Genomic DNA, 22,076 nt, shown 5'->3' with positions numbered 1-22,076 from the left:
GAACGATCATGACACCTTCATAAGGTAGCTTCGCGATGATGCTAACTTCACGATGATGCCACATGCAATTTATCCGTCCACGGTTTTAGGGCTAAACCGCGAAACCGTCTTGCACACTTTTCAAAATATGACTCACAACTGTTTGCTTTGATCTTAAGCAAGTATCGCGATATCGACATGTATGCTCATCTTGCGATCTTGACTGTCGACAAGTCTCTCCTGCTCTCGATCCCTCCGGTCGTCTTGTCACTTACACCGGCATCCCCTTCGCTTGACTTTATCAACACATCGTCTTTATCTTCCTTCCAAGCTTTGCTTAACCTTCATGTGCACAACTAGTGTCAACGTCAACTCCGCCGACCTCCTTGATCATCTGACATCAATCACTCTGCTTGGCCACTATCATCCTACCGTCAACCGTCAAGTTGTATCCATCACCTACATATCATGAGACAAGTATACATGTATCTCTAAACACCATGTAAACTTATCACAAGTTAGTTCAAAACGAAATCCTGCAAAGATAGCATATCTCATAAAAACGTGAATATCGGATAATTCAACGCTCACATCAGTACAAATACCGGACCATCCAGTGTGTACAACTCATTCGTACTCTGGACTCCCTCTGCAAAAAGCTCCGGCGTTCACTAGGCTCAACACCAGACCATCCGGTCAGTAGACCACTACCAGACCATGATTTTGCACTTCTCTGTAAAACAGTTCGGTGTTCCTCTGGTGTTCACACCAGACCATATGGTGTGTAGGTCAATTCTGGCATCGAAAACATGTATCTTTGTTAAATGCTCCGGTGTTGAAAGTCTCTCAACACTAGACCTTCCGGTGAGTAGATCGCCATGGCCGTCCATTTTCATCACCTCTGTTAAATACTACGGAGTTGTCTCCAAGTGCTCACCGAATCATTCGGTGTGTATAAATTATCACACATTGGATCGTCCGGTGAGTGTATTTTTTCTTTAAATTTGATAGAACTATGCTAACTCTATTTGTATCGATTTTGGTTAGTCTAAATATAATTGTAACATATATACATGCTTACGCAATAAAAAAATTATCAAATCAAACAACATTTTATCAATTACTCATCACATATAAAAAATCATTTCAAGGCCGGTGTCACCTACTCTGTCTTTTTTAATTGTACTGAAATAAATATTACCCTGCCAGTGTTGTACACTTCTCTATGTTCATGAATCATGATTTGTTTAATGCACAGAGTGGATAATTTTACCGGGGAGGCTGTCTCGTTTGTCGCTGACATTTGATCTGCCGGCTGGCTGTTGTGCCTGAGAAAAATACCAAGATAAATTTATCGGGTGATGATATATGATATCAAACACTGAGGCACTGAGCCTTAATGTTTTGTAGAGTAATCAGGAAGCACGTCGTTACTGTATCACTGCAGCGTCGTGTTGTGTGAGCAACAGAGTTCGCGACCTGCAGTTGCTCTGAAGCTGACTCCATTTCCATGGCGGCAAGCTCTGTCAGCTCGACCCACGTCAGCCTCCGGTGGAATTCCTGCCTTGCCTCTGGTGCAAGCGGCGCCGGCGCCAAGGTCACCCTCCTCAGCGTGGAGAGCTTCCCATCTTGTGGCATGGGAGCTGCAAGCGCTGCTGTAACCTCAGGCGCCGCCACGACATCGGTGGCACTGTGTGCGGCGACCGCCTCCCATGATGCCCTCGGATCGGACGGTGGTGGCATGAGCACCGTGGTGACTCCGGCAGAGGGAAGCCCGAGGGCGAGCAGAGGCAAGCCGTGGAGGCTGCACGTCGGAAGAGACGCCAGACAAACCCGGCCCTCTTCCGGCAAGCCCGCACTGGCCATAGCGGCAACGAGGTCAGCGTGCGTCAATGCCACCGTCGTGCTCGCCAATGAGTAGGCCACGAAAGCTACATCTGATGGGCCTGGGCGTGGCCGTTCGGCGGCCAGCTCAGGTGCAGACAGCGGCATCAGGTCACCACCGTCGATCAGCTCCTCCGCCGAGAGTGTCCGCGGATCCAGCGACCGCAACGTTAGCAACAGCGGTACACTTACGCCGGCGACTTTCCCAGCCACCTCCGGCGCAGCAACGACAATCACCGCGCCTGAGACGTGCGCCGCGGCGGCTATCTCGGCGGCCGTGGCGTCCGGGTCGGCGGCGGCCACCACGCCACCGGCAGCGAGAACGCCGAGAATTATCTGCGGGAGCAGGGGCGAGTTGGGCGAGAGGATCAGAACGGCGTCGCCGCGCCGGAGGCCGGAGGCGAGCGAGAGCCCGGTCCGGCGGAGGGCGAAAAAAGAGAGGCTACCGCCCGTGGCGGCGTCGACGAAGGCGGCATCGTCGGCCGCCACGGTGTCAGGGTGGGGCAAGCGGGAGAGTACGAAGGCCGCCGCGTCGGCCGGCGGGTGCTGGGAGGCGGGTTCGAGGAGCTCCATGTGTCTTGTCCCGTAGGCGGGTTCGAGGAGCGCCATTAAAGCAGCGGAGGGGTGTGGTTAGTTTTGTCGCGCTTTCGCTTGGTGGAGTCCGCAAGGAAGGGAGCTGCTCGTTTGTCCGTGGCGTGAGACGGCTGCGAGCCTGCGACGATGCATTTTCAGTTTATCTCTATACTGTATATATAAAACACAGTTGCTCATACATCACCTCTTCTTCTTACTTTCTTATTATCTAATACAAATTCTTAAAATTTAAATAAGTTATTCATTTTTACTATCTATCCTCATCCTTCAGCCAATTCGTCTCGTTACCGGCTACGGATGTAGAACCCATTTTACTATTAAAAATAAATAAATAAATTAGAAGAGAAATTAGCGGATAACATATTCCTCCTTTTTCGGATCTCATCTAAAACAAACTACAACATCGCTCCTGACGTATTCATTCGGCGGCGCTTTAACGTATTCAAATCTTCATATCTTAAATTTGTACTTGTCGATGTTTATATTTTAGTTGCAACGTACGAACGCTTAACTAGTTTTATTATTATTTTAAACTTGTTAATAAAGCCCTCGAGAAGCCCATATAAAAAGGACATGACAAGCCCAGCGAGAGGCAGAAACAATACCAGCCTAGCCAGGTCCTATAAAAAAGCCCATCGTCAACCCAAAGCTAAAAAGTGGATGAAGGTTGAGATCATCCCACGGCATAGCCGCCACAGGTCGTACTCCTCGCCTCTGAATTCTTCCCTATTTTTAGGACAGCTCATCGGCACAGTGATGTGTCTGTCGCTTGCGGAGCCGGAGGCTCTGTTAATCTCTTTAGTAGGTGGGTGTGTATTTGTTATATGTCTAGAGTGTGTGAGTGTGTGTAGGGTGTGATATGAGTTTAGATACTATAACTTATACCTTAGTATTGAGGCTAAAAAAACTCCTATCGAGCGTCCATGGTGTGGCATGCTCCCAGACAGATGGTGGCGGACTCGGAGACCCTTAGCTTTGGGGGGCATGACATCTCAATCTCAGAGCTGTTTAAATGTGTAGTGTCTACTATCTCGATCTCAGAGATAGAAAGTTTCAAGGCAACATGATTCTATAGATGGAATATAAACTATACGTTCTATTTAAAACTATTTAATATGTCTTTGTACCTAAAAGCTCATAACTTTGAAGATGGACGAAATAGAGACAAGATCATCAGGTAAGTAAACTCTTCAAGATGATAGTCTAGAGACAAGAGAATTCAAGATCTTATCATATATGCATGTGTATGTAAATTCTATGCATTAAGTATCAAGAAAAATAACTTCTAAATGTGTTGAAATTTCAGCTAAAAAAATAAAAATCAACAACAAAACACTAAGAACTTGCAAACATACAAGGAAACCAATAGAAAGAAACTAGAAGAAGGAGAATTCAAGCATATGCAAAAACTTAAACTTCATTACTCAAAGAGGTCAGCCCTTTTTTAGGCAGATTACAAAGATTTATCTCTCAAAACTCTCACCTATTACATAGTCTAAATACTCCTCTCTCACACATCTAAAACCCTAGCACAAGGCTCTTATGTTGATGGCTCAAGGGGTGGGCTTCCTAACCAGCCAAACCCCTCTATTTATAACCTAGAAAACTTGACCCTCAAGTTTTCTTGACTGTTCCCAAAATACCCCTCGTGTAGTACATTCATACTTACCACTAGATGTATTTTGGTCCATTTTCTCCTCCATCTATCGGACGATCATGGCGTCTTCACGACTTATCTTCGCCTCGATGCAAGCTTCGCGATGATGCACATACACTCCATCCGCCCACGGTTTTGTGGCTAAACTGGGAAACCATCTCGCACGTTTCTTAAGGCATGACTCACAGCTGTTTGCTTTGACCTCAAGCAAGTCTTCTGATGTTGACGTGTGTCCTCTGTCTTGTGATCTTGACCACCGGCAAGTCTCTCCCGCTCCTGATCCCTCGGGTCGCCTTGTCACTTGTACCGGCATCCCCTTTGCTTGACTTAGTCAACACGCCGCCTTCATCAATCTTCATCTCTTGCCTTGCTTGACATCCACGTGTACCACTAGAATTATCCTTAACTCCGCCCAGCCTGCTTGATCGTCCGACACCAAGCACCCTGCTTAGCCCCCGTTCACTCATTGTTGGCCACCAAGTTGCATCCATCACCTGCACACCATGAGACCAGCAAACATGCATATCTAGAACCATATAACATCATCACCTGTTAGTCCAAATTGAAATCAAATTGAAAAAGATCAGACATAACAAAAATGTGAACATCGGATGGTTCGGTATTCACACCAGTGCAACATCGGACCATTCGGTGACTACAACTCCACTGGAACCCGGTTTGCATTCCTCTTTGAAAAAATTAATCCGGTGATCATAAAAACCCAACATCGGACAATCCGATGAACAACTCAACATTTGCCTCAGAACTAAAAGGCTTCGGTGATACTCTTCGGTGTTCACATGTCCATCACCGGACCATCCGGTGAGTACATCATCATTGGAACTTAGTTTTTCAACATCTCTAAAAATCTTTATCCGGTAAAACCTCCAGTGATCACCTGTGCACACACCGGACCATCTGGTGTGGCTATCGCACCAAACTTTCACATTTGCACCCTTCTCCGGAAAAATTAGTCCGGTGCTCACTCTCACCCACACCGGACCTTTTGGTGAATGAATTTTTCTCTGCCTCTGCGCTGAAAAGCTCCGGTGCTCACATCTACCACACATCGGACTATCCGATGAGGTAAAAACCCTCATATCAAACTATCAGATGAGTGTAAGCTTCCTGCACGGAGACAACGATACAAGCTCTAATTCTTTTTAACTTTGATTAGACAAAATCAACATTGTAGTATATAACCATGCATATGCTAACCAATAAAAACCACACAAACGTCAATCACTCATCACACAGATAAATCAAGTCACATCTTAATTTAGTTTCAAAACTTTTAGTGCCTTGGCTTAGTGGCGAGATTCATTTGTACAGTCATTCTATTCAGCTATTCAGAAATACGAACAGTCGTTCTATTCACCCTTTTAAGCAATCCTAGATTTTCTTTTGGCGGGAGGAAATCTGACGCCTTACTAGTGGGAATTCAAGCCATACGTTGTTCCTTTTGTAGTGAATCCTGATTCTACAAAAAGTCAAGAATGCAACGAGGTTATGCTTTGCATCCAGTTAAAATTGACAGTGCGATATCGCACATGCTCTACTTCACGTGGTCCCTTCATGTCTATTATGGCTACCTTTAGCATTACATGTATTTTTTTAGACCAACATTACCTGTAAGTTATGTCCCTTGGATTTTCCTTCCCCATAGGTCATACTGACAGAGGACATAGAAGATGTGGGGAAGAAAGGAGATAGTTTGAAGGTGAGAGCCGGATTCTTCCGCAATTTCCTCCTCCCCAAGGGCAAGGCTCAGCTGCTCACCCCAGAAGTCCTCAAGTAACTTCACCCTCTTTCTACATTATAGCTCTTTGCCATCTCACATTCTTCTTGAACTTATGCCTCTCACTGATAGGCTTGCCAACAAAATTGATTGGTGTTTGCATATCTTTGTTGATTGCTGAGTTTCACATATTTTTTCTTGCCTGCAATTCATTGAATGATTCAGTGGCTAATTGAAATGCTAACCTTGTATGAACCGTATGGACTTAGCGGTTGTCATGGATCCAACCATGGGTTGCCCAATATACAACTATACAAGAGAAGGAGAACTTACAAGTGGCAAACATTGCACTCAGTTAGAAATATAGTTGCAGTTTAACCTTATGTCCTTATTACCTGGAAAGGAAAATATAGTTGTAGTTTAACGTTAGTGCCCTTATGGTCTGAAAATATAATATAGTTGCAGTTTAACCCTGGTGTCCTTATTCTTCGAACAGTTAAGTCTTGAGCATGATACATTCATGTGGATCCTGTCAATGCCATTTGCCAATGGGTACTTATGAACTAGTTTGATATAACCACCACAATTTCTGTACTTGCATCAGGTAAAAGAAGAGGCACAGCAACTTGCCCGAGTTTTTGAAACTATGGGGGCTTTCAAGATTCCACGCAAAGGTGGAAAAGGAAAACAAATCTTTGGAAGGCAAGTTCGAAGTTGATAATCCTCTTTTCTATCTATCTATCTTCCCTTTTCTTACTTACATTTTTCTGACAAAAACGAAATCCTTCATTGTACACAGCGTCACGGCACAGGATCTTGTTGACATAATAAAGTCACAACTTAATAGGTACATTACATATCCTTCTGGGCAGGCTTAATGTTGCTTTCTTCGTTACGATTTGCTTACTTCAGGCAACCTGTCTCACGTAGGGATATCGACAAGCGGCTCGTGGTGACAGTTCCAGAAATTCGTGAAGTTGGAGAGTATGTTGCAGAGATCAAGCTTCACCGGGATGTGACAGCTCGAGTAAGGCTGAATGTTTATGCGAAATGAGCTCTGTAGTTACATAACCTTCAGTGGATGGTGGACTTTGTGAAGCCTGATTTCGCCAGTTGAGCTCAATCTACAAGACTTGCGCAATTTGCCCCGTCTGTAAGATTCGACTCTTAATTTACTTAGTTGTGGTGGCCTTACTCTTACATGCTTGCTTTTCTTTGGCGTAGAGATTTTGCTGAAACTGCCAGGTGTTGTGGTAGAACACGGGGCCTGATTTTCGTCAATCCTACCTGTAAAGTCACTTGTATCTTATCGACAAGTTCTCTCTGTTGATTTTGTTGGATGAAAATAGAGGACTGTAATATAAAGCACAAATTGGTTGGAGCTCCCGAGCATTAATTTGTGTGTCAATCGTGTTTGATGGCCCACCTTCTCTGACTGGCAATCACAATCTTTACTAGGCACTGGCTTTTATTTTAAAAAGACAATCTTTATTAGACATGTTTGAAGGGCCGAAATCGTGTTGCCATGCTAGTTTCGGCCCAAAGGCAGGGAGGCCCGAGCATGATATGGTGATGCCTAATCTTTTGTTGTCGCAAAGGTGTTAGGATACTGACTTTGGTTTGGACAAATCATCGCATGAACTTGTCCTGGACTGTGAGAGGATGGAATAATATATCCACGTGTCGTATGGTTTTTGGCGTAAAGAGAAGACGAGAATAAAATCCAGGCCGTATGATAGTGACAATGATCTGGGCTGTCAAACACTTTTCTTTAGTGGCCTTCTTTTATTTTTATGCGAAGCTGGTTCGATTGGACTGCGGAAAGAGGAGTGTATGTGTCTGAAAGAGAAAGAAAAACGGATGGTCGGCTGTGTTGTCAGCGAAATATTAGGCATGTAAGGTTGTGAGGTGATGTAAAATCTCAAGTGCGGTGCCGTCCGATGATCCCGATCCACAAGTTGTTATTTTACTCCGGCCGGCCGACCGGCCGTCCGTCCATATCTGTCGTCGTTGCAGAGGCCATGGCCAGCCACAGCCACAGCCACAGCCACTGGCACTCTGGCAGGGCAGCACAGCGCAGCGGGCCTGCCTCAACGACCAGCTTCAGCTTCAGCACCAGCTTCAGCTTCTGCTTCTGCTTGGTCAGTGAGGTCCGAACCTGCCTGGCGAGCAATTGGACGCCTGCTCTGACTTGCTGTATTCGCACGTGCTGTGTACGAACATCGTGAAGAAGTGAACAACGCCAACCTAACAATTAGTAATTGATTGACTAATGGCAAAAGGTACAGATATGTTTGCTTTGCCAGATGGATCGATGGATAAGCAAGCTAAAGGGTCCATCATTATCTGTCTGTCTGTTGCTTCCATTATTTACGATGCAACAGCTGGTATGTCGATGGTTTAACATGGTGACCATTAAATAGGATAAGTATAAATGGCATCTTTTAGGTTGCTAAAGTGGAAACAGAATCAAGTATGTTTATACCTTCAGAAGTTCAGAACAATTATTACTTGGCAATATTTAGATGAATAACTATGCTTACATGTTCCTAGAAAAATAATCACATGACTTGATAACCAGAGTCCAGATATGACAACATAGATGTATGTCAGCGAACAATCTCTATAACATTGACAGAACAACACAAATAGATTGAAAAAAGATTACAGAGCGAGGTGTAACCCCTTCTAAGACGAAAAAATCCCAGATATGACTTGTTACCTGATTTTGAATTACTTCAAACTGTTTTAAAGCTATCGGTAGATAATACAATTGAATAACTATATAAAACTACTTTATGTTTATAACTAAATCATAAAATCTTATCCTTAAAATACCCTTTATACATCTATCAACCATTTGAAATAGTATAAGGCTTACTGAGTACCTTACGATTATTATACTATATGTATCAACTATTTGATCTAGAGAATGATACAGGAGATATAGGAGATCCCAGGTTTAGGATCTTACAGAGACCCCTTTACACGTGCCTTGAAGAAGAATTTTCTTCGTTGTATAATCCTTAATGAAGAAACAATCAGGATGAAACTCAAGAAAGACATGCTTATCGATAGCAAGGCGATGGACAGAAAACAAGACTCTTTGTAGCTTTAGGAACATGAAGGACATTATTTAGATGACTATTACGACTAGGGCTATGGACAACAATATGACCAATGTGATTAATATTTATACCAACACCATTTATCCTTTTTATTTGATTCTTGTCACTGTACTTTGTCGTGGATAACCAACTCGTCAAGCTCGCTTGTAATATGATCAGTAGTGCATGAGTCAGCATACCAATTTGTATCCACACCATAGGTATTTGTTGCAACAGCTACACTCTTTTCTTTGGGAACAAAATCAGGATCAGAGCGGTTCCAACAGTTGATTATAGTGTGCCCAAGTTTATGACATAACTAACACTTGGGACGACGATCATCGCCATTACTATTGTTGTTGGATCGGCCACTATTTCTACCACGCCCTTTACCACATCCCCAGCCACCACGACCACATGGATTGAAACCACCACGGTTAGCGTTGTTGATTGACGATTGAAACTGAGAGCTTCCTTGAAGTAGATTCATCCTAGTTTCAAACCTTAACAACTGAGCATATAATTCACTGACCGACATTAGTTCCACTCGTGTTACCATGACGGACAAGATTGAATTATAATCATGTCGAGTCCCATCAGGATGTACGAAATCATCGTCATCTCATCACCAAGCGCCTTTATCTTGCCAACATATTCAGCAATAGTCATATTACTTTTTTTATTGTTGCTAAAGTTATGCAGGTATTGACAGACTGCACACGGGTCTGAGAAGAGAACGTATCTTCAATGGCGCCCTTCCATTCTTGCCCCACAGGTTGCATGGCGACCAACTGTGACAGCACCTCCCGTGTGAGAGGGGAGAGGAGATAGCTGGTGACTTGCTGATCCAAAGCAATCCACCTTGCTTCGTCATCAACAGTGACATCTGCTGGCGCTGCAACAGATCCATCTAGGAAACCCTCCAATTGGGCTCCGCGCACCGCCAGAAGTTGTTTTTGGCCAGTTTTTCTGTAACTGGATGTCCGAGCCCTGTGGTCATAAGCCATAAGCAGAGTAGCAGACCACCCGCAGGAGCCGAAGAAGTTTCTGTAGACACGATGAGTTGGAGTCAACAGCAGGTGGAGTGTCCGCTGTACGGAGCGACAAAGCCTTCGGGAGGTGAATCACGCGTGGATGTCAGCAGCAGCAGAAGAAAAACCACGCGTCGGGAGCGTCGGTGACGTGCAACAGATAATGACGCCGGAGGCCGGACTCTGCAACGGACAGCTGACGACGCGACAGGCCAGCGCGCGCCTGTACCGAGCAGACCAAGAGCACGGGCCGGCAGACCGATCTGCGACGCGACAGCAAGTCAGCAAGATCGATGGGACAGACCGAGAGCAATGCCCGGCGAGATCGATGGCTTGGTCGCCGAAAAAAAAGAGGTCGTGATTCACCGACGCAACATACGCGGTGGCCGGGAGCAAGGTGGAGTCTAATAAATGCGATTCAGAGGAGAGGCTCTGATGCCATCCAAAACTAATGCAGGAAGAGTTTCATCTCTCGAGGCCGTATGAGTTTATATTATATAGGCCGCGAACAAGCTGGAGTGGCTGTGATGCCATCCCTGGCTTTCGCACCGAGTGGCTCGAGCGCAACCGCGGTTCGGGTTTTAGGAAACCGTAGGTGCGCACCCGAGGAGTGTGTGCGTGCGTTTGTAATCTCAAAAAGAAAGTTTATTTATTATATAGGCCGATAACCTGCAGGACGGCAAGGAGTACAAACGCTTTGGTTACACGAGTTCATGTCGGACTCTTTGAATACAAACTCTATCTGCTATAGTCGTCTGTCGTATGTCTCGCTTGGCTTCGTTCCGAACAAGGAGGCATGATGGCGGGCGCGTACGTGTGCCGACTGAGCTGAACGGTCAAAATTCAAAAATAGCTAATATGTACGATTATATTTATAATAAAAAGTAATATATTATTATATTTATAAATTTAGCATGTATATTTAGCATATTGTTCACCAAAAACGTGTTTTAGGCACCTCATGTGTCGAATACAGTTATTTTGAAGAGTTAAATAAAAAATTTAAACGCACATGTACAACACCTTCTAGCTCGGACAGCTGTATTGGGTACCTCATCATTGTCCCACAGGAGAATTATTTAAAATAACATCACAGTGCAAACAAGAAGCTACACGACACAAACCAATCAATATAAATGATAGTTATGTAAAAAATAAATAATATTTTATTAAAAAGCATATAAACATAGATAGAATATAATTATCTTTATGATTATCAAAAAGACATATCACCAACCTAACGTGCATGGGCGGACGTGGATGGAAAGCGTTGGGTGGCTCTGTTTCGTTCTGCAACTGGGCACGTGGACGACCGGATTAACTTCCTCGCTCGGATCCAACGGTCGTCGATACTAAACTCCCCAGCGAGCGGGCTCCAGTTCCTTCCGCGACGAGGGCTAGTATATGGAGCAGGCGATCGATCGCGCGTGTCAAGATGCCAAGCCACATACACATCTCAGCTTTCTTTAAGAACCGACCGGCCGGCCCCGTCTGTCACGTCACGCGTTTATTCGGACGCGTGCACAAAGTAGCTAGCTAGCGGTCGATCGATGCACAGCATGAGTAAGACGATATGGATTGATCGCCACTGCTTGTTTGTGATCATGTATCTAGCTTAGTACTCGTAGCTTTCTTCTTCCGAGATACATACTCTTATATGCATCCACTACCTTTGCTATATAATATTTTACATGCACGACTCTCTGATACGATTGATCTAAGTCTACAAATCGAGGTACCGAATGCGCGCGACAAGCAACTGATTGGACGTTAACATGGAGAATTAAGTTTTCTTCTTCTTTTTATTGTCCTCTTTTCATGCTTCTCTATTCCTACATGGTGCCAAAACTGCCGTATTTGGAAAGTCCACGGGTAGAGTAGTCGACCGGCCATTCCACCCCCAAAATTTAGTGGATTATATATCTGTATAATGGTGGACCAACCAACCTTCCATTCCATTATTCCATGTGCAAGATCGATACCATCGAGCTGTATACTGAAAAAGCAGCTGTCTTTCTGAAAGAAGCTGCTGATCAGATATCATATCAGGTAGATAGAAAGATAGATCATGCGCGTAGCAATTACGAAAAGTAGATGCACTTGCACTGCACGACCGGCTGACAAGAAAAACTCAGCTAGCTACTATTCCGCGCGCTCTCTCTCTCTCTCTCTATATATATATATATCAGGTGTGTATATATATATATATATATATCACATGTTTTTTACTTACTGCGTCCACCGCGAAAGTATATATTTATGTTTATTTCACCTATATTATAGTACTTGCTCAATTTAGATTCTACTGCATTGCGTATACTTACATACGTAGCCATGAACTTGAGCAGATCCATATGATCGAATGCAACCACATATATACATGCTGCAGAATTAATCCACATCTTGCATGCAGACGAGAAACAAGTTGCTAGACATGATCCATCGAACCAAAAGGAAAAGAAATAAAGTAGAAAAACAAAAGCGAATAACGCGAAAGGACATGCACTGTAGTGTGTGCCGTGGCGAGATATAGACACCACAACAGAAACAAAAGCTCAACGACTGGAGTGGTCGACAAATTGAACCATTTTATATCGATGCTGAAATTAAGATGCCCCAGAAATGGACAAGGCATGTGACAAATTCAAAAGCATCGATTTAGGAGTATACTAGTCATTGGGCCCGTTAATATGTGGAGGTCAGTCAGAGCTACGGGAGACGGCCGATAACGTGTTGGGCAGACGGAATACATACGAGCGGAATAGTAGAGATTGAGTGATACGAGATGAGTAATTTCTGCAAAATTTAGTGATAATCTGTAAAACTGCAGATATGACATCCTACCTGGTACGAAAATCACTACATATATTTTTTAAATAATAGAGATATTATCTCTTCAATTACTTACATGCATCTTCCTCTAAAAGCAACAACGGATCGATGGATCCATCCGATACTGTAGTAGTTTATCCAATGCAACAGCCAAAAAAAATGAACATAAATAGTATAATATAGGGCTTACACTGTCAATTATATGAGTTATTATATATCGTTATCAATACTTCATTTTCATGCTAAGAATTTCCTGTTCTTTTCTTTTTGGAACCACTACTGCGAAAAGGTGTATTAGTGTCGGTTCAAAAATGACATATATATATCAGTTTTTCAACCGGCACTATTTATTCGGAATTAAAGATGCCTAAATGGCCGTACCTATTAGGCCGGTCTGAGGCACAACACTGTAAGAATGGTTTATGCACGGTACGGCTCGAGCCGAGATGGGTCGGGCCACCATGACATGAGGTCACAGGCTGTGCCTGGGCCGAGCGCGCGGCATGACCTGACTGAGTCCAGGCCAACATGTGCATGGCCCGACACATATGGGCTTAGCTATTTTCTATTTTCTATATATTTTTAATTTTGTAACTATTTTTTATCTATTGTCTATATTTTTTTATCTATTTTCTCTATATCTTCTAATTTTGTAGCTATTTTTTATTTTATCAGGTCGGCTGTGCCGATAGGCCGCCTGTGGTGTCGAACTCGTCGGGCCGGTTGTGCCACAATTGTGCCTAGGCCAACCCGACACGGTACTGTGGCCAACGGGCCGTGGCGTGGATCGAGGGGTAGACACGCGGGCTCGCACGGTACGAGATGGCCTGTTATAGTAGACGAGTCGTGCCGTAGCCAGGCCGTGCTGAGCCGGGCCCATGCTGGGCCGGTTTATGTGGCCCATTTGGCCATCTCTGCTCAGCACTGATACTCGACTACTATCAGTGTCGGTTGTCCACCTGGCACAATTGCTATTTTCAGTGGATAAAAAAAAAAGATAATTTGACGGCGGCGGGAGTGGCATTCGAGCCGGCTCGGATGTCGCTCCCGCCGCCGCTCCCCCGCCACCACTCTCACCACCGCTCCCCCGCCGCTCCACCACCACCATAGGCGCCGCCACTGCTCCCCTTCCGCTCCACATGCAAGAGGTTGTCACACAACCCGTGGGTGAGTTGAGCAGTAGAATTCGAAGTGGTTACCACGAGGGACAAAGAATCAGATAAGAACTGCACATCGGCTCTGTACCTTGGCCAGTGTGTTGGTCGAGTGCAGGGCGATGACCATGGCATGGCGTCGGCCCACTTGCGGAGCTCGATGTGCAAGACCTCATCACCGACCTTCCTCTAGCACGAGCACTCGTCGTCGTCGGTGTAGAGGGTGATGCTGCTCGGGAAGGACGCCCTGTCGATGAAGTGCAGGGAGGACTAGGTCGCCTCCGACCAGACGTCGGCCTACTCAGCGACGCTACGGCAGAGGACCTGAGGAGATTGAGGAGAGAGACAGGTGAGAGAGAGAGGATGCTGTGGAGGCACGAGATGATAAGATCGAGAAGAGTCGAGCCGACAAAAAATATCAGCCGATGGATGCATGGTGGCGATAAAATCGATTGAATAAAATTTCGGATCCGATCGCATTATTAGGTCCGGTTCTTAATACGAACCGACAATGATACTAGTTATCAATATTGGTTTTTGCCTAAATAGACGGGTGGATCTTTGATTTTGCTACCAACCGGTACTGATGCTCTATCAGTACTAGTTTTAACTGAACTAGCACTGATAAAACTACACTTATGACTAGTTCTGTGGTAGCAAAGGACTCAAAAAATTTCTTTGACACATACCTATTCCCCAACTACTCCTTGCTGTTTTTATCTCCTTGTTTTCCTGGACCATGACTGTGTTGTTTATGTATACAATCTTTTCGGAAATTAATATTCTTTCCTAGCTTAATAGTCGACCACAACCTGATTGGCCCTCAAACTATGTGCTGCTGCTGCTTTGCATCTCCCTTTCCAACAGTTGCGTTATATGATTAATCCATGCATGGCCTGACACCTTCTGAAAATAAACAACTATATCTATATATATGCAGCATCAGCAAAGATCAAAGATAGCTTTGTTTTTCTTGTATACATCATTGATCCTCCTGTGTTGTGATACTAACCATTGAAGATGAAGCAGCCTAAATTAATTACTCCTTCTTATCATAAATACATGTTGTTTTGAAAAAAAGATTTGATCAAAATTTAATACTTTGACTAACAATAGTTTTCAAAATATTTAGTTTTGAACCTTAAAATCATGTGTGTAGATTTGTCTTGATAAATATTTTCATAATATTATAAATTCAATGAATTTTACAAATATGTTATAATAGAAAATAATACTCAAAGCTATATATTGAAAATCATGTTTTATTAAAATTATATATATTTATGACCGGAGGAGTAATCTTTATGTTTAAGATGTGACTGACTAGGTACATGGATCGTCGACTTGCAGGGATCTATCTTTGCATAACTGTGTTTGGTACGGCATGTATATGTTAATTAACGCTTACGTACGCAGTGTACAACAGGTGCCAGATAACAAATTAAAATATGAAGATGACGCTATGTTTGATGGATCGTTTTTGATTTATTCTGCAACTAGCTACTGTTATGAAAACAAATCTTCCTTTTTGCCCCGGATGCAATGCTTTCTTTAATTAACCTCAACTGATGTGATGATAAGCTTGCTTCATTTGGTTAACTCCAGCCGAGACCTGCCTAGTCATCCATCGATCTAGCTAGTCACATTGCACATTACAAGGAAGGATTTGATTAATCTGATCACCGTGGCCTGTCATGTGATGCCGACACATGCTTATAGAGAGAGAGAATGAGATTGACTTTTGATGTGGACCGGTCAGTTGACTCAACACAAATGTCATCCGTCGTAAATACATGTTGTTTGGTATAAGATATGATCTTTAATATATAGTTTTATCACTATTATGTATTAAAATATATTAATTTTATAATATTATAAAAATATTTTTTAAAATAAATCTACACATGATTGTAAGATTTTAAAAATAAATATTTTGAAAGTCATTATTAGTTAATATTTTAATCGATTTTTTTTGAAACCATATGTATCTATGACGAGTTAATATTAAACTAGCGTAGAGGCAGGGGTATGAGTTAAACAAATTCAAGCTAGTCTAGCCTAGATAAGGGATAACCAAACACAATGGAATCCAACATACAAGTATACAACCAGCCAACCAGGTCTAGACTAGATATTATTACATCGCATAATAAACTACTCCATAGAATCCTAGAGGAAAAATAAAGACATATTGTATTTCTAGCCGGGATTTAATCGTAGAGGAAATAAAAATAAAAATATGTTGTATTTTTGGCCGGGATTTAATCCTCATGCCTAGGGAGGATATATAATACAATCCTCGGAGACGTTGGACTTGAACCGAGAATAATACTGCACAGTAGTGTAGATGGCTTGTTGTAGGGTAATAAAATGCTCCTCTAAACCAACGAGCCCCACTCCAGAGCAGAGCAGAGCAGAGCTCCGTCCGCTGCCGCTCCAAGGAGAGATCCCATTCTCGTCTTCCTCGCACTTGCATTGCAGTCGCCCGCCTCAGTCGTCTCTCCTCTTCTCTACCACTCCACGGTAATCCCTCCGCTCTGCTTCGATGCATGTCTGTGTACGCGAGCTTCTGCTTCATTTCGGTTGGATTCGCTTCTTGTTGCATGTACCGGTGGCCTTCTGGTGTTGCGGGATTTTGCTGCTTTTATTTCCTACTTTCATGATCTGCGCTCGGTTGAATTGAACCCGAGTTCGTTTGGGGTTTGGGGTCAGCTCCAGCGTGCGATTTCGTGTGAGTTTGCGCCTGCGCCTGCGCCTACCTGCACCACGAGTTTGCTTGCCTATCTGATTATGGCTACTTTCCCTGGCTAGTGGCTACACTTGAATCATTTAGGATGATTCATGAACCTTGCTTGGGACAAAGCATGAATGTCTAAGCACTACTTGAGCATCTGCTGGATTATTGCCTAAGGTCTGGTTCTCAGACCTCTTAGTTATTGCCTACGCTCGTCTGGGAGCTAGTTCCGAGATTCTCTTCAACCCTTCACCGTGCATCATATTACAGATTGATTTCGATTTTATCGACTTGGTTAATTTCTGTGCACATATACCTGTAACAAGTCGGTACTTTGTCGATTCTCCAGTGTGTTCGGACTGGCTGCTGTAGTTTTTTTTTTGGATGAAACTGGCTGCTGTAGTTTTGATGCTCGGTTATATTACTGGGCACTGGCTTCTCCCGTGCTGGGGAATAATAGCGCATAATTGAGGAAACAACGAATTGGGTTTGAACATTCATATCCTGATTCTTCAGCTTCAGTAGATTTATCCGTTATTCTCTGTCTTATCTCTGTAGTCGCCCGTTTTCATGTTAAAACCATGCATCCAGTCCTTATTAAAGTGTTTCCATAGTTCTTTCAATAGGAGAAGTTGTGCCTCTTTTTAATCGTGCAACTATTAAAGTGTTCTACTGGCTCATGTAAGTATGACTAATGCATGTTATCTAACCTTTCACAGGTTGCGGTTTGGATATACGTTTCTATTATCGTGGATCAGCCCTTCTGGGGGTTATGCATGACAGCCCCTGTGGCTCTTCCAAATGACCTAGAAGGGATCTCCCATTCTGCAAGGGTTGAGCTATTCCGAGACGTCAGTTGCAACATTGAAAAGGAGGTGTTGGCCAGTTTGTCAAATGGCCAACATTCACATGCTTCCGGAACAAATCCTGGTTTCAGAGTTGGAGAGATCAGGCTTCCTAATGGCGATATCTATTCCGGGACATTGTTGGGAAGCACACCGGAGGGTTCAGGCCGGTATCTCTGGTCAGATGGTTGCATCTATGAGGGTGAATGGAAGAGAGGGATGAGAAGTGGGCAGGGAAACACGCTATGGCCATCAGGAGCCACCTACGAGGGTGAGTATTCTGGTGGCTACATATATGGTGAAGGCACCTATACTGGACCCGATAACATCATTTACAAGGGACGGTGGAAGTTGAATCGTAAGCATGGGCTTGGATGTCAGACATATCCTAATGGAGACATGTTTGAAGGTTCATGGATTCAGGGAGAAATAGAAGGACATGGGAAGTATACATGGGCAAATGGGAACACCTATGTTGGCAACATGAAAAATGGCAAGATGTCTGGGAAAGGAACTCTTACATGGAAAAATGGGGACTCATATGAAGGCAACTGGCTAGATGGCATGATGCATGGTTATGGAATCTATACATGGAATGAATATGGGTATTATGTTGGAACCTGGACCAGGGGCCTCAAGGATGGGAAAGGCACATTCTACCCAAAAGGCTGCAGAGTTCCTGTTAATGATGAGATGCATATCAATAATCTAAGAAACCGAGGTGTGCTGCCTGATATTAGAAGGCAGAATCATGGTTCACGCATACTTCACTCTTCGTCAGTTGACATGGGGAACATGAAGGTTGGCATGACTCGGCAATCTTCAGGTGCTTCATCTAAAAGGAACTCAAGTGACCAACCACCTTTGAAGAATGTGTCTTTGGAAAGGCGGTGGAGTCTTGAGGTAGCTATTGAAAAATTCATTGGCCATGAATCAAGTGAAAGCTATGGCCTAGAAAGCTGTGAAAGCTTGGATGATACTCGTTTGTCTATCCTGGAGAGGGAATACATGCAAGGTGTTCTAATCAGCGAGGTGGTACTTGACAGGAGTTTTTCAGACTCGTCAAAAAAGGCAAAACGCCGCCAGAAGAAAATTGTGAGGGACACAAAAAGGCCTGGAGAGACAATAATTAAGGGGCACAGAAGCTATGATCTAATGCTGAGTCTGCAGCTTGGAATCAGGTAGTGCCTCCTGACATCATGGTTTCGAGTTTGCATTTCTGTGTTGGTCCTGTTCTTTCTTTGTTCAGCTATAGCTGGTCTAGCTACTCCCTGCCACTGATTGTTCTTGTTTGTAAAACAGTCCTCTCTTAACACCATATGATGAAAAAGACAGCATCAGAACTGGAAGCCCCCTCTAGTTATCCATCCAACTCATGTAATTATTTATGCTGTGCTTCAAACAAAAATAATCTCCACGGTATCATTTAGCTCCAGAAAAGCTACAGTGCAAGGTTTAGTTAATGTGCTGGCAGGCAGTGGTTACTGGCTCCTATTGCAAACTGTAGTATTTGTTCCTGTTATGAACTGCTGCGACATTTTTTTTTTAATTGATAGAGGAGTGTGACGTTTAAAGTTCTCGTTTAAGTATTTTCTGAAATGGCCAATGTGTTATTTTGCTAAGGTACACAGTTGGAAAGATTACACCCATTCAAAAACGTGAAGTTCATGCTTCAGATTTTGGGCCAAGAGCAAGTTTCTGGATGAACTTTCCTAAAGAAGGATCTCGACTCACTCCTTCGCATTGTGCGGAAGATTTTAAATGGAAGGACTACTGTCCCATGGTTTTCAGGTTTGTTGTACTGACGTTTGTGCCAATGTGTGCATCTTCTCCTTTCTGTTCCAAACTCTTACTGGAAAACACAATCTCATTTAACTTCTGTAGGAATTTGAGAGAGATGTTCAAGATTGATGCTGCGGATTATATGATCTCCATTTGTGGAAATTCTGCTCTTAGGGAGCTATCTTCTCCTGGAAAGAGTGGAAGTGTCTTTTTCCTATCTCAGGATGATCGATTCATGATTAAGACTCTCCGGAAATCTGAAGTGCAGGTTTCATTTTCTATTTAGACCACAGAGATTGGATTAAGTTATGCTAAGAAATTTCTTTCATGATGGTTAAATAATTCGTGTATAGGAAGTACTACCATCTGCTTAGGAAGTGAAAGTTGAACTTTTAATGACTATATATGATCCTGTAGGTACTTTTACGGATGCTTCCAAACTATTATCATCATGTCCATACCTATGAGAACACCCTCATAACTAAATTTTTTGGCCTCCACAGGGTGAAACCTTCTAGTGGTCAAAAGGTAACGATTAACTTCTGTAGAAAAAATCTTTTGAGGTTTTCGTAGTTCAGTTCCTTTTTGTGGAGTAATGATCCTGAATTAATATCTGTGAATTGCAGTTCCAATTTGTTGTAATGGGAAACATGTTTTGCACCGAATTGAGAATTCACCGGAGATTTGATTTGAAAGGTTCATCCTTAGGCCGTTCTACTGACAAAATCGAAATTGACGAGAACACAACTCTGAAGGATTTGGATCTCAACTATTCCTTTTATCTTGAACCTTCCTGGCGTGAGGCTTTACTTAAGTGAGCATATTTTCTCTAAAATAATATTTACAAAGATATGGTTTTGTTATGTAATTGCATTATGCTTATCTCAAATTCAGCATATATCTATATTGAATTATTTTATTTCTTCTCTTCAGGCAGATTGAAACGGACAGTGAATTTCTAAGGACACAACGGATAATGGATTACAGCTTATTGCTTGGTGTCCACTATAGAGCTCCCCAGCACCTACGGACACGTGCATCCTACCACCGGAGCATGGCGGCAGATAGATTGACAGTTCTTTCAGAGGAAGGTACAAGAACGCCTTTTCCTCCTAGCAAATTGTCTTAATCTACAGTTTTTTTTTGGTTTTTGGAAAGGGGTCTCTATCTACAGTTATTCAAGTGATCTGGTATTCTGGTACCAGTTCCTGTTAACCTACATCAAGTAAATCTTTGTGTCCAGCTGGAGCTGATAGTTGCCAAGTTCTGGATGAGTTTTTTAATTGAACTTTATCTCTTGTTTTTCTTTCCGAAAATCCTAAGTACACAACCCAACAACCAAAGTTAACTGAAAATTGCGTGTGTGATTCAGTGTTCAGTTCTCATTAAGATCAGGGAGCTAATGTTCGTGGTCAACAATGGTTTTGCACAGATGCGCAGGAGGATGATGCATTTAACTACCCAGAAGGATTAGTCTTGGTTCAGAGCAGCGGTGAAAACAGTGTGGTCGTCGGTCCACATATAAGAGGCAGCCGATTGCGAGCATCAGCTGCTGGATTTGGGGAAGTAGATCTCCTACTTCCCGGTACAGCCAGGTGAGAGTTCTTCTTTTTCCTAACACCCATGCGAGGGCCGTTTCTTGTTTGTACTCTAAATATCGAGTGACACTGCATATCATTTCAAAGTGAGGGGATTACAACTGTGGATTGTTACTGCATTATCTTTGCCAGGCTTCAGATCCAGCTAGGTGTTAACATGCCTGCAAGGGCAGAGCAAATCCCTAGAGAAGACCAAGGCAAACCATTTCGAGAGGTGTATGACGTCGTCCTCTACCTGGGCATGATTGACATTTTGCAAGAGTACGACATCTCGAAGAAAATTGAGCATGCCGTCAAGTCCATGCAGTATGATTCAGTGTCTATCTCTGCCGTGGACCCCCAGTTCTACTCAGAGCGTTTCCTCAAGTTCATACAGACAATCTTCCCTGAAAATTCATAGCCCGGCAGAGTCGTCGCCATCATCTGTTCCACAGATACGCCACGAACTGCCGTTTTATTAATTTTGGCCAAGCAAAAGGGAGCTGATGCCGCATCAGTTCTGGTCCTCGTTGAGACTGGTTACGTTGGGAGCTTCGCATGTGCATTTTGTTCATTCAAGCGTGCACCGTTGGATTGAAGCCATGCATGTTCCTTGTTGGATGGAAGGAGGTAGTTCATGCCCAACAACATGGGACTGACTCTTCAGGGCCATTGTTCAGACACAGCTTCTCACAAGGAATCACCTGATTTCCCAGAATGGACACACGGCATTGGATTCTAGTGTGGAACGGCGCCGTGGAGTTTTGGGATCACTACACTGCGGCAGAATAGCAGCAGTTATTGCCGTTCGGTGGTGGTGTTTCATCTGCGCTGAGTTGTGTGCAAGTTAAAAGCACCAAAACATGTCAGAAGTACATTCTTCCCGTTTACAAGTGTTTTGTTCTGTTCGATGCATTTTTCAGCACGGCTCCGTCTATCTATTTTGAAAGTAAATATGCTACCTATTGTCTAGGCTACACAGGAACTGGAGTAATCACTACTCCTTCAGTTTCTGATACGCGTGATTTTCTTTTCTGTGAGCTGGATATGCACAAGGACCTCTACTAGCAACCTGTGCAAACTAATGTGGCCCCATCTTTGTTTCCTTGCTTTTTAGCTCCATCTCTGCCCTATCTACGGCACAACACTTCAGAAAATAACT

At 43.5% G+C, this 22,076-nt stretch overlaps 3 protein-coding genes and 1 non-coding gene across 4 annotated transcripts; 2 read left to right on the top strand and 2 right to left on the bottom strand.

Moving 5' to 3' along the window:
• Window positions 1-222: 222 nt before the first annotated feature.
• Window positions 223-2,546, bottom strand: LOC133917767 (4-coumarate--CoA ligase-like 3). Its single transcript, XM_062361626.1, has 3 exons — window positions 1,414-2,546; window positions 1,253-1,307; window positions 223-438 (listed from the first exon to the last, which is right to left on the bottom strand). The coding sequence occupies exons 1-3, from the start codon at window positions 2,470-2,472 to the stop codon at window positions 380-382; spliced, it is 1,173 nt and encodes a 390-aa protein (XP_062217610.1). The 5' UTR covers window positions 2,473-2,546; the 3' UTR covers window positions 223-379.
• A 3,118-nt stretch (window positions 2,547-5,664) lies between these two features.
• LOC133918144 (large ribosomal subunit protein bL9c-like) lies at window positions 5,665-6,906 on the top strand. Its single transcript, XM_062361880.1, has 5 exons — window positions 5,665-5,691; window positions 5,781-5,900; window positions 6,457-6,554; window positions 6,652-6,699; window positions 6,783-6,906. Exons 1-5 carry the CDS (start codon window positions 5,665-5,667, stop codon window positions 6,904-6,906), a joined length of 417 nt encoding a protein of 138 aa, XP_062217864.1.
• Window positions 6,907-9,454: 2,548 nt separating this feature from the next.
• Window positions 9,455-9,595, bottom strand: LOC133920202 (small nucleolar RNA Z247). The gene has a single exon (XR_009910019.1). It is a non-coding gene; the product is annotated as a small nucleolar RNA Z247 (small nucleolar RNA).
• Window positions 9,596-16,308: 6,713 nt separating this feature from the next.
• LOC133920137 (phosphatidylinositol 4-phosphate 5-kinase 9-like) lies at window positions 16,309-22,019 on the top strand. Its single transcript, XM_062364806.1, has 9 exons — window positions 16,309-16,499; window positions 17,430-18,736; window positions 19,179-19,346; window positions 19,440-19,605; window positions 19,755-19,865; window positions 19,964-20,151; window positions 20,271-20,428; window positions 20,770-20,932; window positions 21,068-22,019. The coding sequence occupies exons 2-9, from the start codon at window positions 17,487-17,489 to the stop codon at window positions 21,333-21,335; spliced, it is 2,472 nt and encodes an 823-aa protein (XP_062220790.1). The 5' UTR covers window positions 16,309-16,499; window positions 17,430-17,486; the 3' UTR covers window positions 21,336-22,019.
• Window positions 22,020-22,076: the final 57 nt, after the last annotated feature.

This window comes from Phragmites australis, chromosome 5 (genome assembly GCF_958298935.1).
Source record: "Phragmites australis chromosome 5, lpPhrAust1.1, whole genome shotgun sequence".
NCBI classification, from domain to species: Eukaryota; Viridiplantae; Streptophyta; class Magnoliopsida; order Poales; family Poaceae; genus Phragmites; species Phragmites australis.
Note: the sequence above shows the minus strand (reverse complement) of the source record. Positions and strands in the feature narration are given on the sequence as shown.